General features: G+C 38.7%; 1 protein-coding gene across 8 annotated transcripts in view; it reads left to right on the top strand.

Moving 5' to 3' along the window:
* Positions 1-19,329, top strand: part of nrxn2b (neurexin 2b) — a 759,383-nt gene that overhangs the window by 387,436 nt on the left and 352,618 nt on the right. For all 8 annotated transcript variants that reach the window (XM_030161797.1, XM_030161795.1, XM_030161798.1 and 5 more), the window contains 3 exons: positions 2,534-2,653; positions 4,447-4,828; positions 7,010-7,200. In XM_030161797.1, coding sequence (XP_030017657.1) covers positions 2,534-2,653; positions 4,447-4,828; positions 7,010-7,200 — 693 coding nt within the window. The remainder of the gene's footprint in view (positions 1-2,533; positions 2,654-4,446; positions 4,829-7,009; positions 7,201-19,329) is intronic.

The raw sequence follows: 19,329 nt of genomic DNA, 5'->3' as shown, positions 1-19,329 counted from the left end.
TTTATGCGATCACAGCCCTTTGCCCTGTTGATCTCAAGATACAGTAAGAGGGAACAGTGGCAGAATAAAAATTAATTGCATTTTAATAAGTACCCAATTTTTTATTAATGAGCTCTGTGTTAGCAAGGAGTAGATTTCTGTCAGTGGCCACATTAAAGAATTAGTGGCTCATTTAACCCAAGACAACTTGCCCTCGGCTTTTGTTTGCATTGTTACATGGTCAGTGAAGGCTTTCACCCCCTCTTTACACTCAGCCACGCACCAAACTGCACCAACGCCATATGCAACGTGTGTTTTAGGCAATCTGTTTTCTCTGGTGACACTGGTAACATTAAGATCTGGGATTTATGCCAGTACATGAATGTAACAGATTCTACGATGCTAAGCATTTTTATTTAGAATCCAAGCTTAGTCACAACAACTGCAACTTTTGACTCGTTCAACCCACCACCAGATACAAGCATATGACAGTGCTATTGAATATTGAACTTTCATGTGCTCCCTCTAAGTGGTGTTATTGCTGTGTACGGCACTCCCCCTGCAGCCTAATGGGTCTCTAGCTGCACGTTTAACACCTTGTGCCCAGGGCTTTTTCTTGCTTGACAAGCACAGCCAGAACGAATATATATTTTGTCCCCTATTGATAGTGGTATAATGACCAAATGGCTTCTTCTATGTGTGTAGCAGTGGCCCTTGCTCTCTGGCGGCCTTTAGCAGCCAAACTAAATAAATATTGCATAGCCTTTATTCTAAAGGGTAGTCTTTCACATTCATTTGCTCCACACAAGACTACTCTAACTTTTATGATCTTACATCAGCCAGACTCCGCTGCTGCTCTGTTGCAGTTTCTCAGTGTTTAGTTCTTTTCTCTGGTTCTCTGTAGTCTGTTATTCATTGGCATCCCTTTTCATATTTTCTCTCTATCCTTGTATCTATCTTTATATCAACTTAAACTTCTCTCACTGTCTTTACAGCAATATAGCAGCCCCTTTTCTTCAGATTTACTTCACATATGGTGTGATCAAAAGTCTCTCTATCCAATTTCATGTGGCTGAAGACAAAAAGCCTATGAAGAAAACAATATAATAAAAAAGTAACAGGAGTAAATGGGAAAACAATTCTCCAGTGAGCCATATGTGTGTTCTTGCCAGGCAGGACCATCAATTGATGGGGCCTTTTTTCCTGTGGTATAAATAATTTCACACACAACTGGAAAGAGGACAATTATATTTCACCAGGCTGTGCTATATCATCCACTCGAGCACCTCATATAATATAGTCAGGCTCCAACCAGTCAGAAGAGAGCCACTGACCCTGGAATGAAGAGGGATTCTAATATTAGAGCAGTATAATAAACAAATCATCTGTACTAATGTAAGTACAAGAAAACCAGTTTATTCTGATGCTGTAGCTTTTTTTTTTTTTTTATACAGAGGTCAACACTTCAGTGCTGCCCAAAAGTGTAGATGCAACCAATGGTGGCTTAATGGAAGTCTCTTTGGCATGGTGCTCTTTCAGTCTGTCATTCTGCAGAGGATGGTTTCAGTTGTCTTTCCTGATTCCTACAGAATTCTCCTCCTTCCCTCTGATAACAGATTACTTTCACCTCACTGCCCTAGCCTTGCACACAACCAGCACTGGCAGTGTGAGGTGAATTTCCTTTAGTTGTTATATCCTGTTCTTTCCTCCTCATGTATGCTCATTAGATACCCTTAAACTCGTCAGCAGCAGTTCACCGTGACTTTAAGAATGAATGGTGTCAACTCATTATGATGCTTTGAAAGAGGGACTGCTGTCTTAATCAAAATCATCGCTGTCTCTCCCGCTGGCGTTCCCTCATTCCAACAATTTGTTCTAATTTTAATGTAATATGGCTGAGTCTCTTGCAAGATATAAATAACCTACTTTGAAAAGATGGCAATGTAAATATGGTTCTAATAAGCGTTTCTGCAACACCATATGTTGATGCATCAAACTGTCTTCTTTAGTCTCTAGGCTACAGCAAGAGCAGAGGAGTGTGGAGTGGGGAATTGGAAAGGGGGAATTAGGGAGGAGGAAGGTTTGGGGGATGAGCTGTTAAACTGCCTGGTCTCGCCCATCAACTCCGGCACTTACAGGGTGCGTTACGATAGTCCTATGTTTGCTGAACTGAGACATGAAATGATCTCTGAAAGCACAACACTCCCTCTTATGATGTTTATAACAGCATTTCCAGTTGTTACTGACTGCCTGTTTTCATCTACTTCCTCAGCTGGTTACAACTTATTTGTCTTACCATCTTTGATAACATCCCGCTGCAACGCTGGTTTTGAAAAGACATTCGATTTTACAGTCTGTCAGACCGGATATTTGGGTTCTTTCATTTTCCAGTACACTCAAGAATCCATAGTGTTTGTCGAGCAAATATACAGGTTTTCTCCTCTTACTTTGTCACCTACTGTATGTGGAATTTGCTTGTGTTTGGGTGCGTGAGTCTGCACACACGCCCTTCCTGCTGTGCTATTTGTGATTTGACTCCCCACCCCCACTACAGGCAAAGGACCCGAGACACTGTTCGCGGGGCAGAAGCTGAATGATAACGAGTGGCACACGGTGAAGGTGGTGCGAAGAGGCAAGAGTTTGCAGCTATCTGTGGATAATGTCACAGTGGAAGGTAAGTTTTGCTTGGGTCCAGATGTTTCATTTGAGTGTGGGGATAATGTCCATGCCCAGAAATACACCAACCACAGAAAGTCAAGTGTTGCCATTGAAATGGTTCAGGGACACTATCATTTGGATGAAGCTTAACCCCCCCATGACTGTTCAATGGTTGCAAAAAGTAAAATGTGTATATGATGGAGTGCTTAACAGCCCAGTTACAACTAAAACTCCCTACTTTTAAAAGGAGATGGGCTCCAGTTTTTGATTATCTGTTTTTTTGGGTTTTTTTTTATCTTCCTATTGATGTAATCTAAGTTGGATATATATATTATGGTATATGTACATATAGGTTTCATCATAACTGTAATATGTATGTCTTAATGTGGACAATGTAGGAGTTTATATATGATAGGAATGTACATTTATCTTTACACTGTAATCCGGAGGAATGTACATTTATACGAATGGACGATATATACATGAAAGGCTGCTTTTTTTCTTCTTCTTCTTATTGTATGATGAAATCTCCTACATACATGTATGTAAGATGAAAGCTACTCTCAAGGCAATCTGGTTCTGTACTGTTAATTACCTGTCTTTTGCTGATAATAGCAATAAAGTTAAAAACAAAAAAGAAAGAAATGGTTCAGGGAGGGTGACTAATTATGATTCAGAAGCAGCACATTATTTGTTCATTTATCATTGAGCTGATATTTGAGGGGAGAAGTAACCAAAATTACAAAGGTGCAACTGGTAAATGTCACAGTTTTGATTAAATTCAAATAACTTGTGCGATTGTTCTATTACTCATTGGTGAGTAAAGCTTCAATACCCAACATTTGTCATGATCTTACTCATGCTGGTTTAGAGCGTCTCATCTTTAAAAGGCTGTAAATGAAAAGTTGAGGAAGAGACCATATTTTTTTAGGTAATGTGAGTAAGGAAGCTCACTACAAAGACTGAAGGTACAGGTTCTACCAACCACTAAGAAAATAGCAAGAGAAGGATGAAAGGTCAACAGAGGAGGGAGAGTCACGGGCATTTGCAGTAGTGTAGCCTTAGGCGAAAGCATCACGGGGCAAAAGATGAGGGAAGAGGTGAGAGAAAGGTGTGAAATAGATGAAGGAAAAAGAGTAGGCACACTGAGGCCAGAAACAAACAATGACCCTGTGATGTACTGACTGGTTCACAAACAGGTTCATGCGAAAGGAAAAGGATGGAGCGTTGACGGACTTCAGCATGAAGCCATTTAGCTGGCAGCTGTCCAAGCTCATTAGTCCACATCTTCACCCTAACACAATATAAATAGTAGCATTCAAAGAAATAACAACAGATTTTCAGCAATATTATGCCTGTATAATTTACTTCACAGCAGGTTACAAAATGTGGACCCGACCTTCATGAACATATGCGATAAAAGCACATACACACACTGCAGATAAAATCAGTGTAGAGATATAATGAACACATTAAAGGTATGTTACAACCCTTTAATGCCTGCTTATTACTGAATTACTAAAGTAGACAAAAAATTAGTTTAATATTCTTTATTTTTCAGTAAATAGATATCTGATATATCTGCATTTTGATGGGATTAAGCTTATCCAAGAAAGTGTAAACCTCCAAAGCTTTAACTTACTGCCATTTAAACTCATGATGTTCTGCTTTAAATGGTTGTAATTCATTTGGACTGTTAGAATGTGAAACAATATTTTCCTTCTATACCACAGTTGCCTCAAGAAGACTAGTGTCCTATTATGTCCTGTATGTTTTAGGGTTAATTCTGTGCCCTCTTCACCTTTTCAGGTCAGATGACTGGTGCCCACACACGGCTAGAGTTCCACAACATTGAGACAGGTATCATGACCGAGCGTCGCTTCATATCCGTGGTGCCCTCCAACTTCATTGGCCATCTCCAAGGCCTGACCTTCAATGGGGTGCCGTACCTAGACCAGTGCAAAAATGGGGACATCTCCTACTGCGAGCTGAATGCACGTTTTGGCATGCGGCACATTATCGCAGATCCTGTGACATTTCGAACAAAAGGCAGCTATTTAGCACTAGCCACGTTACAAGCTTACGCCTCCATGCACCTCTTCTTTCAATTTAAAACCACCACACCTGATGGCCTGATGCTCTTCAACTCTGGAGACGGGAGCGACTTCATTGTTGTGGAACTGGTTAAAGGGTAAGTTCAGTGGTTGCCTTTTTACTGTGAGACAAAAAAATAAAGAAAGATTAAAGATGCAAGATATGGTTTCATGCATTGGTACCCATCCTAAAAGATTTTTTTTCTTTTTTTTGAGGGTGGTGTGTGTATGTGTATGTACAGATAGATATATAAAGTAGGGCATTAACAGAACAGCCGGTTTGTCGACACATTGATGTCTGTGGCACAAGTTGGCGTTACTTTGGAGGAGTCGACTACTTGTGTGTTATTCTCTCTCTCTCTCCCTTCCATCACACGACAGCGTGCAAGCCTTCACTCAGTGCATGTCAATACTCTCATCTTTCTACATGAAAACATGGAGTGCAAGGTAGTGACGCACGGATCAGCAGACCCGGGTCGGCATTGTGCGGGTCCAAAAAATTTCACTTTATTTGTGGGCCGGGTCAAATAATTCCACAAAAGCAGATTAAAAAAAAAAGAAAACCTCGACCCGTGCATCACTTAGCGCAAGGCCAAGACTGAAGGAAGAAGACAACTCAGAGTAGGAATTACTCAACTGACTGTGATCGAGAAAAACTATTCTCTAAGTAATGTTCTGTGAACCATGCAAACACGACCAGTAATGAATAATAATTTGGACAGCCAGTGTGTTTGGATTATTCTGTTCATTTATTTCATTCAGACAATGCGCTCTTTTCTCTAACATGCTGTGCGTCTTGGCTGCCGGTGTCTTAACCTTTTGCCACTTTATGTTGTTCACTTAAACTTCAAAGAAAATTCAAGGTGTTAGCCTATGTTTAGTTTGGTTAAATGTCTGAGAAGGACTGTTGATGCTTGTGTCTTGCAAGTTTTTTATTCTGCTCTTTACTGTACATTGTTAATGTTCCAGTGAACGTTAGTACAAGTTGCTCATTGCTGAACGGCTGCGTGTCTGTGGTGTTCCTCCGCTGTCAATGTGATGACGTCATCACACGACTAGTCGGCTCGACTTTATTGACAAATAAGTCAATCTGAAAAAATCTGAAGTCGCTAATGCCCTAATATATAATGTTTTGTTTCATATTATTTGTAACTTAATACTTATTTGTGATATACTATAGACTACTGAAACACTAATTAACAAATGACTGAATTATCATCTAACAAAAAAAAAGTTTTATCTTAAACTTAAGTTCAACAAGTAAGCATTGGCCAGATAAAAGGGACCTTATTATAATAGAAGTAACAAGCAATCAAGCAGTTGTCACTAATCCTCAGTTCAAAGCTACACATTCTGCAAACTGAAATGGTGTGGGAAAGAGAGAGCAGAGAAATTCTGCCTACTTTTCTTGCAAAAATTCTCGCAGGCATTAGTTTGCAATCCATTAACTGATAACCACTAATGCAAAATTGTGGATGGAAATGTGTTTCACTGAACAGCAAAACATTTTGAAAGTTTTGTGAGAGCCGAGGAAGCGAGCACAAACCAGAAACAAACTGGTTTGAACTGTGAATTGTATCACCCCAAAAGCTGGTCATAATTAGAGTATCAAAAGAGCTTTCACTTGTGTATCTCCCTTCCTCTTGTGCATTATATTCAGCAGTGCTGCAGCACAAAAGCCTGAGCTGCCTCTGCCACACAAAGACAAGAGGCTACATAAAGGAATGGGAATAGAGGTAGGGGAAAAATGCATACCTTGAATGAAACAGCCACAATAGCCTTAACCCAAAACACAAAAGACAGCCATATTTGTGTGAAGGAAGGAACTGTGCCACCTTGTCTGCCTGTGGGCAAACAGGGGCTTTTAGACAAAACCAGGTTCTATATTTACATGTCAAACCCCTGAATATTCAGGAAGAAATCTGGGATGTGAAGCGTTGGGAAGCCCCAGGAACAGGTAATATCACTGTATTGTCCTCAAAACTCTGTCAACAAATAGAGAGGACTCTGAAGGAGACAGCGCTACTCCATCTTCGGTTGCTTCATGGTGACAGAGAGTGTGTTGAGTCTGACCTGTCACCAGCATGTTGTACTTTTAAAGTATGGACTTAAATATACAGCAACAACAAATGGATACTGCCTTGATTTTCCACACTCTTGCTAACACATGTTAAACTGACACAGGTAATGTGTTTCATTTAATTTCACAAAGGAGAGCTACCGTGTTAGATTTGTACCCAGCAACAGCCTAACCTTCAGTGACGTCTTTTTCTTTCTAGATATGTCCACTACGTCTTTGATCTTGGCAATGGACCGTCGCTGATGAAGGGCAACTCAGACAAGCCACTCAATGACAACCAGTGGCACAATGTGGTGGTGTCCCGGGATGCCAACAATGTACATACGCTCAAGATCGACTCACGCACCGTTACTCAGCACTCCAATGGAGCTCGCAACCTGGACCTCAAAGGTAACAGCAAATCATTCAGCTGTCGATGAGAGATTTCTTCCATGTAGAAATAGCTATTCTGCTGTCATCCTTGGTCTCCCTCATAAGTGTTTTTGGAAGGTCGCCATGAACACACGCCAGCTCAGATCCATCTCAATTAGACCCAGTCAGGATAGAAGCATTTAGACGCCTGCTGTACAGTTGTAGGGTTTTTTTTGTATGTTTTGGTTTACTTGCATTTAAAAGTACAGAGATCATGAAAGAGAGATCTACTCCTTACTTCTGAAAAGCTGCAGTGAAAATCAATTCTTGTGGAAATCACACAGTTTATGGCAAATCATTTAAGATGGTTTTCTGGTTCTCTTATTTTTAAGTGAGGCTAAGCAAGTTAGTGTAGAATACCTTTGAGTTGTGGTTGGTTTGTTTAAAAAGCATCTAAAATTGAGATCTTTAGTTTAGACAAATTAGCAGATTACTCAGTTTTAAAAAATAAGAAATGTCAGATTGTTGTTAATATAGTGTGGTTATAGAACTATCAGTTATTGCTGATTAAGCTACAATAGTAAATATGTTATCACAGCAATAAAATAATAATTCAAACTCTTGCCATGAGTACTTTGCTCTTGGATACTTCAGGTACGTTTGGAGATTAATATGTTTTTGCCCTGAAATACTGGACTCCTTAGTGCAGAGGCTAAACTAACTGAAGCTGCCAAATGTAAATGTGTTTGCCAAACAAAATTGCACAGGGGGTGAAATGAAACATAACAAAAGTAGCATCTGTGCAAGCATATCCTCTTCACCTTCTAAGATGACCCCTCCACTCCCTGTCCCCTTCCAGCAGGTGTTAGCTTTACAAGAACAGGGCAATAACAGAGCAATATGTTTTACCAGTCGCTACCCAGCATCACACACTGAAATGAAAAATAGGAATCTTACCAAAAACAATAAGTTTATCATTTCATCCCTATGTGTTTTGCTTCTTTTTTTAAATTTTAATTTTAATTTTTATTTTTTTGCTTTAACCTGCTTGTTTCGAACAAGATGTCAAACAGAAAAAGTCATTGGGTACACTTAACTTTCACCCACAATATGATTACGGTCTTTTGATGGGGACACCTGTACCTCTTTGACTTTAAAACATCCTGCCCTTGTGAATAAACTTGAAATAATAGCCATGGTTACAAGGCACTTAAGTGGGAATAGGCATCTTTGGTCTGCCGGCACACTGGGACTGGAAGCTCGGGTAATTGTAGGCGTTAGAAGTTGGCTTCTCTGATCTGTTACTGAAATGTTGGAGAAAAGCTGTCTGCATAGAGAGACTGACAGTATATACATATTAGCATAGAGTCAGATTTTATGAGAAAAAAAAAAAAACTTACCTGAAAGAATAAAAACAGTAGGAGTTTGACAGTGGACACCTGAGGACAAGCGGTAACATCACCAATGCTACACTCTGCTACAGGGCCTGCCTGTGCTTATATTAAGGTTATCTCTTAGTGATTTACTTTGATTTTTCTTGTACCATGTCCCAGAGTTTGCAGTGCACTTGAGGGTACTGCGGTTTGTTGTGTAAGACACATCAGAAGTCAGGGTAAGCCCCTGGGGGCTGTGAAAGCTGTGGAGTCAAAAGATCAAAAGGCGCCCAAAGTGTTTTTGGGAAGACATGATTTATTGACGGACTTATCCTTTTTTTCAGTTTTGTCCTTCAGGGTATGCATGGTGCAGTTAAAGCAGATAGTTATGGGTTGAGTGTAGAGAAATGGCGCTATGCCAGTGTCCTTCCACAGTGTTACAGACAAAGAACAAGCTGGAGACACAGGGATGCGTGTTAAATTAGCTACAGAGCTTTTAGCAGTGAGACATGTAATTAGCAGCCAGGCCTCACAAAATTTCATGGTGAAATGCAAATAAATTGCAAATGGCAAGTTATAATATTGTCACATAAGCTTTGGTGGAAGAATGTAATTACCACATTATATATGTGTCGTGTAGCTTCTGATCTTTTCACAGGGCTGTGATGTCAGTAGCTCAAACAGTAATTATTACATAATGAATGCCACTTCTAAAATACTACTATAATGAATGCCTGCTTTTGCGATTTTTGAGTCTAACAAGTTCCATCTTAATATGTATTTATTATATAATTTGTATGATTCAGTGATAAAACTAATCTTCAGTGTATCTTCGCTGCATATCTTCTCTGTAGATCTCTACAGCAAAGCGAATTGAATTGATGTCAGTAGTTAGAGTTTTGTTTGTGATTGACTGTCTCTCTCTGGGCTCTAGCAAAGACTGATGTTGATCAAGTGTGAGATTAGACTGGGAAATCAGTGAGACATAATCAGTATGGCATTTTGGGGAATTGTTCCTTTTCTGTAGGTGTTTGACTACCATGAATCTTTATCTCACATCATCTAATCCATACTGTCCAACTTTCTGTAATTACATTGCACTATGTCATCTCTAATCAAGCAGAAATGCCTCTTAACCAGCACTCAACAAGATGAAAAAATGCTCTCTGCTGTCATTATAGTTAGTAAAATGTAAACAGAATCTGTCTTCATATTTAGTTTCCAAAGCTTCACAACTGCTGTTAGCGTTCCTTCACTCAGCTCTTGATTAATAGACCATTGAATCTCCTTTACCAACCAAGAATGTGGCATAGGATCCATCAGCTGCCGACCACTGAGCCACGCAGCGACAATGGCTTCATTTACATATGCTAAATGTGCAAAATTCAGACTCCCCGTTGAATGATTTGTCTTTACAAATGAAGCAGAAGGCAGTCACATTGCCTTTTCATTGCCCAGCCAACATAGTACACTGCAAAAAAGGGTGTCCAAAAACAAGATAGAAACACTAAATCTGAGGAAAAAGGTACCCAAAACAAGTGACACATCTGTCCATGCAGCAAGATAATTAAACTCTAGAATGTTTAATATAGAAATACACGTCTACAGATGTATGAACACTTCAAATAAGAAATTAACGCTTAAAACTAGATAAATTATCTAACAGTTCTAATTAGGGATGTCCTGATCTGATCTACAGATTGGTATTGGCTGCCGATCTGGCATTTTTTAGACGATCAGATCGGATTTAGTCACAATATGCAACTGATCCGGACTCAGTTCTGGCGGGGGGGGGGGGGCAAAGACTCATTCTGCTCCCCCTAAATTAAAGTTTCCGAAGGTAGGGGAAAGAAAAATTAGCTGCACAACAGCAGGAGGCTTAGAGGAATAAGTAAAACGTCTATAGGTTTCACTTTCACTTTAAGGTCTGGTAGTAATGCACAAGTCAGACCCACAGGGCTTTTGTGGAATTATTTGACCCACCCCCAACCCACCCACCCACAATAAACTGCGGGTAACCCACTGATCTGTGCATCACTAACGTACGGCGCAGAACGCACCCCCATATAATACCTGTACGGACCTGTCCATAAACTGGTTACAGCAGTAGCAAACATATGGCCCGCGTTCTAGTTTGTCCCACAGTATGAATTTGGAAAGTGGAAAAATTATACTAAAGTTATTAAGAGTCAAAGTTGTCATAGTTGTTTCAGTTCAGGTTCCACATTCAGCCCAATTTTGACCTCAAGTAAAATAATATCATAATAACCTATAAATAATGACTCCAAATTTAAATCAAAATTTTACTGTAAAAAGTCAGTATCGCATCGGTATCAGATCGGTATCGGCAAAACTAATCCTAAATAAAATCGGATCTGTTCGGAAGTAAAAAAATCCAGATCGGGACATCACTACTTCTAAATTTACATTTGTTTATTTTTTTGCTTGTATTTTTTTTTTATCTGGGTAAGAAGCAAGTAATCTGTATACATGCCTGCAGAGGACCCCTCCATCTGTGTTATTCATCTCAGAGTATATCATATTCATACTCCTTCATTTTCAGGGATTCTTTCCTTTACCTGAGCCTGTAAAAGATGGAGGTTGTGGCAGATAAGTGCTGTTGGGGAGAATCATTGTAAATCTTGGTTCAGAGGACTTCTGGGGGGAGCTGTCTCTACACTCAATTCCCTCACCTAATTGGGCATTCAGACCTTGCTGTATAGTTCAGCTGTGACAATTCCCCTGCCAAAAATATCATATGTAGCTCAAACGCTGTGGAGTCATAAGGATAATGTGCACCAGACCTACACATGTGCAGGTTGAAAGAGACTCCTGGCAAACATGGAGATATACATACACCACAAATGGTAAACTATAGTGTTTTTACACGGTTACACTGGTGCTCATACCGCTTGGTCTGTAGGCTTTGCTGTACAGCGATGACACATAAAGCTTTACAAATCAAACAGAAAAAATAGCAACAATAAGCCATTTCTCACAATCTCTTTGCTCTGTTTTAAGACTATTTCTGCCTATATTTCAAAGAGGAAAAAAGCAATTCTCCAAGCTTTATCTGTGTAATTGCCCTGAGAAAATGGGGAAAATGGGTTTTGTGCTCTCTGTCTTCCTTCCCTTTGTTTTTGGACAGCCAAAAAATCTTCAAGGCATCCCTCTTTGTCAGTTGAAGTACGGAGAAGAAACAACAGTCCCTGAGGAAAGCACTGAGTGGATCTAGGTTTATATAGTGAATGCAATTCTCAGAAGAAAACATGTCGAACATACACAGTGCAGGAATAAGGTTCTGTCATTTCTGTTGACAAGATACAAAACACAGCGATAGTTATTGCCGTATCTTTCCCTGAAACAGAGCTGACGTAGCCTTGTGAATACTGAAGTACAACACACAGATATGTTGTTAGTAAAGATCACATATAATATGTAAAGTATGATGTAAAAAATGATCAACATGTTAGTGATAAACTGCAAATATCAGCGAACCGCACATCTGTTAATTAAATATTAAAAATGAAACTATTGTGCACACGCCCCACAGATTTGACTACAGGCTTAGTCTGAGCTGAATAAAACTATTACAGTGCTAATAAAATCAGGGGGAGGAAATCCTATAATCCATCCTGTTCACTAACATAGTACATCAATGTTAACTAGGGCTGCCTTTTTGGTTCAATTTGCTCCTATTTGCTCTTAGTATTTTTTCACTTGTTCACAGGTGAGCAAATATAAAACTTCACACCTATTCACATTGTCACATTAAATATAATAAGACTTCCACAAAACAAACAAGTGGTGCCAGGCATAACAAACCCTACCCCTCGCATTTATTGTAGCTTATTTTGGCATCAGTCCAGCTGATGTCATCATGTCTATGCATGTCCTGATGTCAACATATCAATTTCCTCTATATATGTGCCAAGTTTGAAGTAAATTGAAACAAAATTTATATTTTCATAGACATTTGAAATGTTGCCCATTGTAAGTCAATGGGACAAAAAAAGATTTAAAAAATTCATACAAATGCTTAAATGTTTTAATCACATCTATTCTTGGTCACTGGCAATCTTTAAACTGATTTTGGTATGAATTCAACCAATACCTTTGCTGATCCAGACATGTGAAATTTTGCCCATTATAAGTAAATGGCAAAAAAAAAGATTTTAAAAATAAATTTAAAAAAAACAACAACTTTGACCTACTTTTCCCAAAATGTAATGGCATCTATTCTAGGTCACTAGCAATCTGTAAGCCCAATTTTGTATGAATTTAACCAATAGTTTTGCTGCTACAGACATTTGAAATTTCGCCCATTATAAATAGATGGGGAAAAAAAGAAGATGTTAAAAATTCAGGAAAAAAATGAAGTTTGACCTACTTTTCACAAAATGTAATCAGATCTATTCTGGGTCACTGGCAATGTATAAACCCAATTTGATATGAATTCAACCAATAGTTTTGCTGCTAGAGTTTTAACAAAGAAACACACAAAACCTAAAACATCCCTTGCCTCCCCTTCAGGGGCGGGTAATAAAATGGCAAAATAAATAAATGCAGTGCAACTCTTTGAGTGTTATGAGCAGATGGTGATTTTATATAATACAGCTTTAAATAAAAAATCTGTTACCTACTCTTTCCAATTCAAACACTTTTAAGCAAACACGTCTTTCAGCTCTACAGTAAAGCGTCAGTCATAACATATTAACATAAAGAGAAATATTTGCACTAATTAACTCAATCTCAATCCTATGTCTGTTATGAACTGTTAGCACAAGTGAAAGTTAACGAGCGCATCAGCCAAAACACAAGCAGCCTCCTCTAGGGTAGAGCCAGGAGCAATTAACAGTAAGCATATTGTGACAGGAAGCAAAAGGATTTATATGATATGTCTTAATTTTTAGAACCACCCCTGCAGATGATACATTTGTGGTGGACAGAGACTAATTATCTCCGTTTGTTTATGCTAATAAAGATGTAACAATTAGAGTAACACGTTTTACGTAAAGGACCTGAAACCAAGGACAATTATGCTTAATTAGGGAATAAAAATGACAATATTAATTGATGACAAATGTATACATTTCATGGCATAACACCGAACACTTGTAAAAGTCTGTATTAAATGCAATGCAATGTACCTGTGACACAGTTGCATCTTAAAACAATCTATGACAGTGATGTGATGAATTTCTATTAGATTATGCAAATTCTTAAAAGAAGAGCAATACGTGTCAAGATTTGAGGCCTTTGCACTTAGTCTGTATTTTTCATCTGACATTAATGTTGTTTTAAAATAGAAAAATCCACCCTCTTCAGGTGTCAGTCATGTTCTGAATCTTTCCAGAGCAGGGTCGATTTTCTGCATTTTTCCACATCCGTCACACCTGTTTGACCTCTGCATTTGTACAGCCTCACAGCATCATTTCATTAGTGTCATAGCCTACTTTCAACAGGTCACCTAGTCATATTCATGTGGGTGATGAAACAGGATGAGAATCACACACATCGAGGGAGGGCAGCTCCTGTAGTTAGACACCAAATGCAGCACACAGGCTGAGAATCCAGACTGTCTAGACGGGGTACCTCCCATGTAATCTCACATAGCTAGACCTGTCTCCACACTTACTTTCAGCAGTCTTCCAGCCTCAGTGGAGAGAAGCAAAGGAGAAAGTGACACAAGTGAGACGACCACAAAGTCATTCTTATTATTTGATGGATGTATTTTGTTGTAAATTTTGTCTTGGGTGTCAAAATTTTACATCTAATTGAATAATTGCCACATTTTACCCAGAATGTAAGGTTCCTGTAGATAATGATTTGGAATACAAAATACAAAGAATGCACACTTAAAGGGGTCATATTTTGCTAAACCTACTATTATTAGTCTTTGGTACATTTATTTGTGTATTTGGACCCTAACAGTTCAAAAAGTTTGAATTCAAAACCTCCAGGTGCTGCAAAGCTATATTTGTATTCAATTTCTACAACCTGTTTTAATTCCTGCTTAATTTGTTACATCAATAACTAGTTACGTCACAACATATGCACATATAAGGTCAAGACTTTCGAAAACTATTTCTCAGAGTACGCCGTAATTGTTTGTCAGCAGCAGCAGTTGGAGTCCATACCGAAAATATGTCAAAACTTTGAGCCGATTACTTAAAATGTTCAGTTGTTAGTTGAACGGGACAGAGCAGCACGGTCAACAACCTGGAGGGGGCGGGGCATGAAATGGCTCATGTGCATTTAAAGTGTCAGTGCTCAAAACGACCTTTCTGGTGTCATTACTCAGAAATAGCATTGAAGGTGGACCTGTGGAGTTGAATTAATGAAGAATTCAGACCCAAGCATAACATTTACAGTTGATGTAGACCACAGGGAAATGTTTGAAAATGCATAATTCCATAAAAAAAGCAAAATACCACTCCTTTAATATGCACAGGGCTTTAGGATTGCAAGAAAGAATGCATGCTTTAGCAACTGCTTGGGCTTTTTTATTTTTTTTTATTAATGCTTGTTGCACTTTAACCCCATTTAATACTGAAGTTGAGGTGAACAATGCTGGTCATGTGTAAGAGAGAGTAAACATAAACATCCTTTCCCCTGGAGGGAATAGCCGTCTTTACTGCGCAAAGAACCTGACAATGTCAAAGATATCAGCGTTATTATTAACACAGTGATGTGGAATCAGGCAGAACAACAACACCAGCAGCAACAACAACAGCAGAGTAAATCTAATGAAGAGTGTTTCAGGTTGAGGATATGAAGGGAGGAAGAATAATTTGGCGTACCATATTCAGACTGTGCTTGTCCCCTCCTTTTGAAGATGTTTGCTAATGAGGCACACTTGTGTGGAATTGTAAAGAGATGACATTGAATATGTTCCATTTTCCAACAAAAGCATAACAAATTGAAACACAATATGGAGGAGAGGCTTGGCATGAAGTAAGAGAGAGGTGGAGGGAAGACAAACAGGTACACACATTTTAATGAGCTCTGCTCTTGCCAGCGGTAAAATTGAGATTAGCTGTTTGATCACCCCAAAGCTTTTCTTTCTTCTTCTGTCTGGTTAATATCGGAGTCCGACAAGCCAAGGTAAGATAGTCACTAATCCTGTCACAATACCAGAACCTCTCCGTACCTCATAGCAGAACAACTACGCCACTAAGTCTAGGTATTGTGTTCCCCGTCTCCGCCAACGCTGTATACCCTCCAAGTGATAAAGCCATAGTTTTGACAACGGGACAGTACAGGCAGTCGGGCAGGCAGAAAACAATTCCGTATGGAGGTTGTTGCTTTAGGATTTGAAGTTTCTGTTCTTCAAGTTGCTTGAATGTAATACTGGACACTGGCCAATATATTGCTATCCAAAAAATGTCTGGCAACTTAGTAATTATCCCAGTGGAGCATGCATGCATTGGTTAAAAAGAAGTATTTTAGAAACACATTCTCTTTAATAACCCCTAAAAATATTTGTACGGTTTTACTCAGATTATGCATCAAAACATGTTTGTACAGGGTTATTCAAAAAGAATTAACCAATTTCATTACGCAATATTTTAATAAGGAATATCAATAGAAAACTCCAGTCAAGTCACAAGTATTCTACTCACAATCAACTTTTATTTCCTGTTTTACAAATGTTCATTGTGGCCACCACCTGCAGCACGGACAACATCAATGCAATAAGAGAATTCCTCCCAGATGCGTATCAGCTTATCACAATCCACTGAGTTGATCACTGTTGTTATTCGATGCTTAAGGTCATCGAGGTTAGTGGGTAGTGGTGGAACATAAACGCAATCTTTTACGTATCCCCACAAGAAAAAAAAATCACACACGGTGAGGTCTGGGGATCTCGCAGGCCATGCACAAAGCGCAAGGTCTTGGGCCCCCTTCCGAACAATCCTGTGGCAGCCATTGAAAAATTAGAAAACTCCTCTTTCAAATGGTCACTGACTCATTCTATGACAATGCTTGAGAAATTAAACAATGCCTCATAAAATTGGTTCATTCTTTTTGAATAACGCTGTATATTTCATACACCAGCTAGTTTTGCTCATCAACAAACAGCCTTGAAAATTACGACAATGCAAACATCTCTCTTATTCAATTATAATCTGAACAAAGACAGCTAAGCATTTTCTGCACCATAATGCTGCTTTTTGTTTTTTTTTCTTTCTCCGACATATTTGTCAGGCTACTATAAGTCAAATGTGACAAATGTCCCAACAAAGAAGTGAATGAGATGCATAGCAGCAATTCAACAAAAGAAAAAGAAATTCTTAAAGTGAAATGTCTGTCAGTATATAGTTTTATGAAGTGTTTTAATACGGTAGCACAACAATACAGTCGTCCCTACTGGGTTATGAAATAGTTGATGGGGTATGTAAGATCTTTTCCATTCCTACTGGCTGTAAAATGAGTTCTCCGTAAAGCAAGACTGGGGATTATAAGTCACAAATATTACATTCCATAAAGTGATTGAGGCCAAATAAAGTCTACATATTTACATGCTACACCTTCTTTAGTGAAGTTTAGCAAATCTAGACCTTTACCAGGCCTAAGTCAGTCCTCCAGAACAGCACATACTTATCTTACTCCTCAATAAGAATTCAATATACTTGGGGGCAGATTTACTAATGCTTTGTGTTTGGTACTAAAACCTACTGTCAACATACACCAAAGGGGCACAGCACAAAATTAGCAGTGGAAAGGTGTGGACACAGTTACTTTTGCACTGAACCTACGTGAATACGTGTTTGTGGGGGTTCCCCTTTCAAAGTGCAAAGTTGGAGAAATGGAGATGAGACAGATTTTTTTTCCACTCCACAAGGACAAAGGAAGGCATTATCAGAGCAGATTGAGCATAAAACAGTCCACATTATTCACCTGAGTGATTCCTGAGATCATTATTGGATGTGCACTTATTATTGAAGCTTACAGTCATAACTTTGCCAAATCACCTGGAGGCTCAACAAGCCAAGCACCGGTTTTACATTCATGCAAAGCCATGAGGCTTTGTGCCAATAATACTCTGATGAAATATAAAGAAATATTCAGCTTGATAACATTCTGCTTCCTGATTCTGTAGCTGATAAAGACAGCACACTATGTTTCCTCTGTATTACTGATATTAAAAGTAAAAAAATAAATAAATTAAAAAAAAATAGCCCACCCACCATATAAAATAAATGTGTTTAAAGGAATGATATTTTGCTTTTTTTTAATGGAATTATGCATTTTAAAACATTCATGTGGTCTACATAAACTGTAAATGCTCTGTTTGGGTCTGAATCTTCATTAATTCAACCCTATTTCTGAGTATTGACACCAGAAAGGTCTTTTTAAGCACTGGCCCTTTAAATGCAACTGACCCCACCTCCCAGGTTGTTGGCTGTGCTGCTCTGTCCCATTCAGCCACTTCAGTTTGTTAATACAACCTACAACTGAACATTTTACGTAATCGGTTCAAAGTTTGGACATATTTTCAGTATGGACTACAACCGCTGTTAATGACAAACAATTATAACATACTCTGAGAAATGTTCGTCGAAAGTCTTGACTTTATATGTGCAAATGTTGTAACATAATTAGTTTCAAAATTTAACAAATTAAGAAGGAATTAAAACAGGTTGTAAAAATCCACTGAATAGAAAGATAGCTTTGCAGCACCTGAAGGGTTCGCATTCAAACTTTATGAACAGTTAGGGTTTAAATACACAAATAAATGTACCAAAGACGAATAAAAGTGGGTTTAGCAAAATATGACCCCTTTAACACAAAGATTTGGCCAAAGAGGGCTGTGAATATAAGTTGGAAATATAAGTTATTTCTCTAGCTGCCTACAAATCCGTCCTGTTCCTACTTCTCTGCAAAGGTGATCCAAATATGCTTTTATGGACAGGTGGGAAATTGAGATTTTAGCCACTGTTTCAGCTTCAGTTGCATTCATTCATTAGCTCCTCCAGTTTCACCACAGAAACCCCTTCTTCTGCTGACTGTCTTTAGTTCATGTTTCTGTTAATAGTTAGAAACACACGTGTAAAGCCTTTAATGTGTTGTGGATTCCCTTGTTGTAGATCAGGTGTGCCTACAGTCATGGAAAAAAATTATTAGACCATAAAAAGTCATCAGAAAAATAGTTATGCAATCAAATACTAACTCCTGTGTGTATCATGTGACTAAAACAGACAGAAAAGAAAACATGGAATGCCTAAAAGCACTGTTTTTGTGCGTACAATGCCATAGCTACTGATGTAAGAACTAAAGTGATTTTGGTTATTATCAAGAAAACCATGAAAAATAAGCTCTTAAATTAAACTATTATGAGCTATTTTTGTTGTTATTATATTTGGCCAAACAAATGTACCTTTAGTTGTACCAGGCATTAAAATGAACAAGAAATTGAAGAAAACAAGGGGTGGTCTAATAATTTTTTCCGTGACTATGTGCAGTTTGGCTCTGCTCTAAACTGTGCTGGTCTTGGTAGAACAGGTCATAACGGAAACTAACTTTGCTTGTGACTTTGCAAGTTGTTACCAAATCACCTGCAAAAGTGGCCACTCCCTTATGTGCTATTTCTGGATTGCGCCCTCACTTAAATTGCACTGCTTAAGTAAATGTGTCCCTTGAAATTAGCTCTAAACCAGAATGGTATTAACTTGGAGATGTCCTTCACACCTTCCATCCTGCCCATACTCCTCCCACTCTCACACCCAACCATATAATCTGAGACCTCCTGTCCTGCTGGGCTCCATCTCCTCTCTCTTCCGTCTTTAGT

The sequence above is a fragment of the Sphaeramia orbicularis genome, chromosome 18 (genome assembly GCF_902148855.1).
Source record: "Sphaeramia orbicularis chromosome 18, fSphaOr1.1, whole genome shotgun sequence".
NCBI classification, from domain to species: Eukaryota; Metazoa; Chordata; class Actinopteri; order Kurtiformes; family Apogonidae; genus Sphaeramia; species Sphaeramia orbicularis.
The sequence above is the reverse complement of the archived record's forward strand: the minus strand, read 5'-3'. Positions and strand labels throughout refer to the sequence as shown.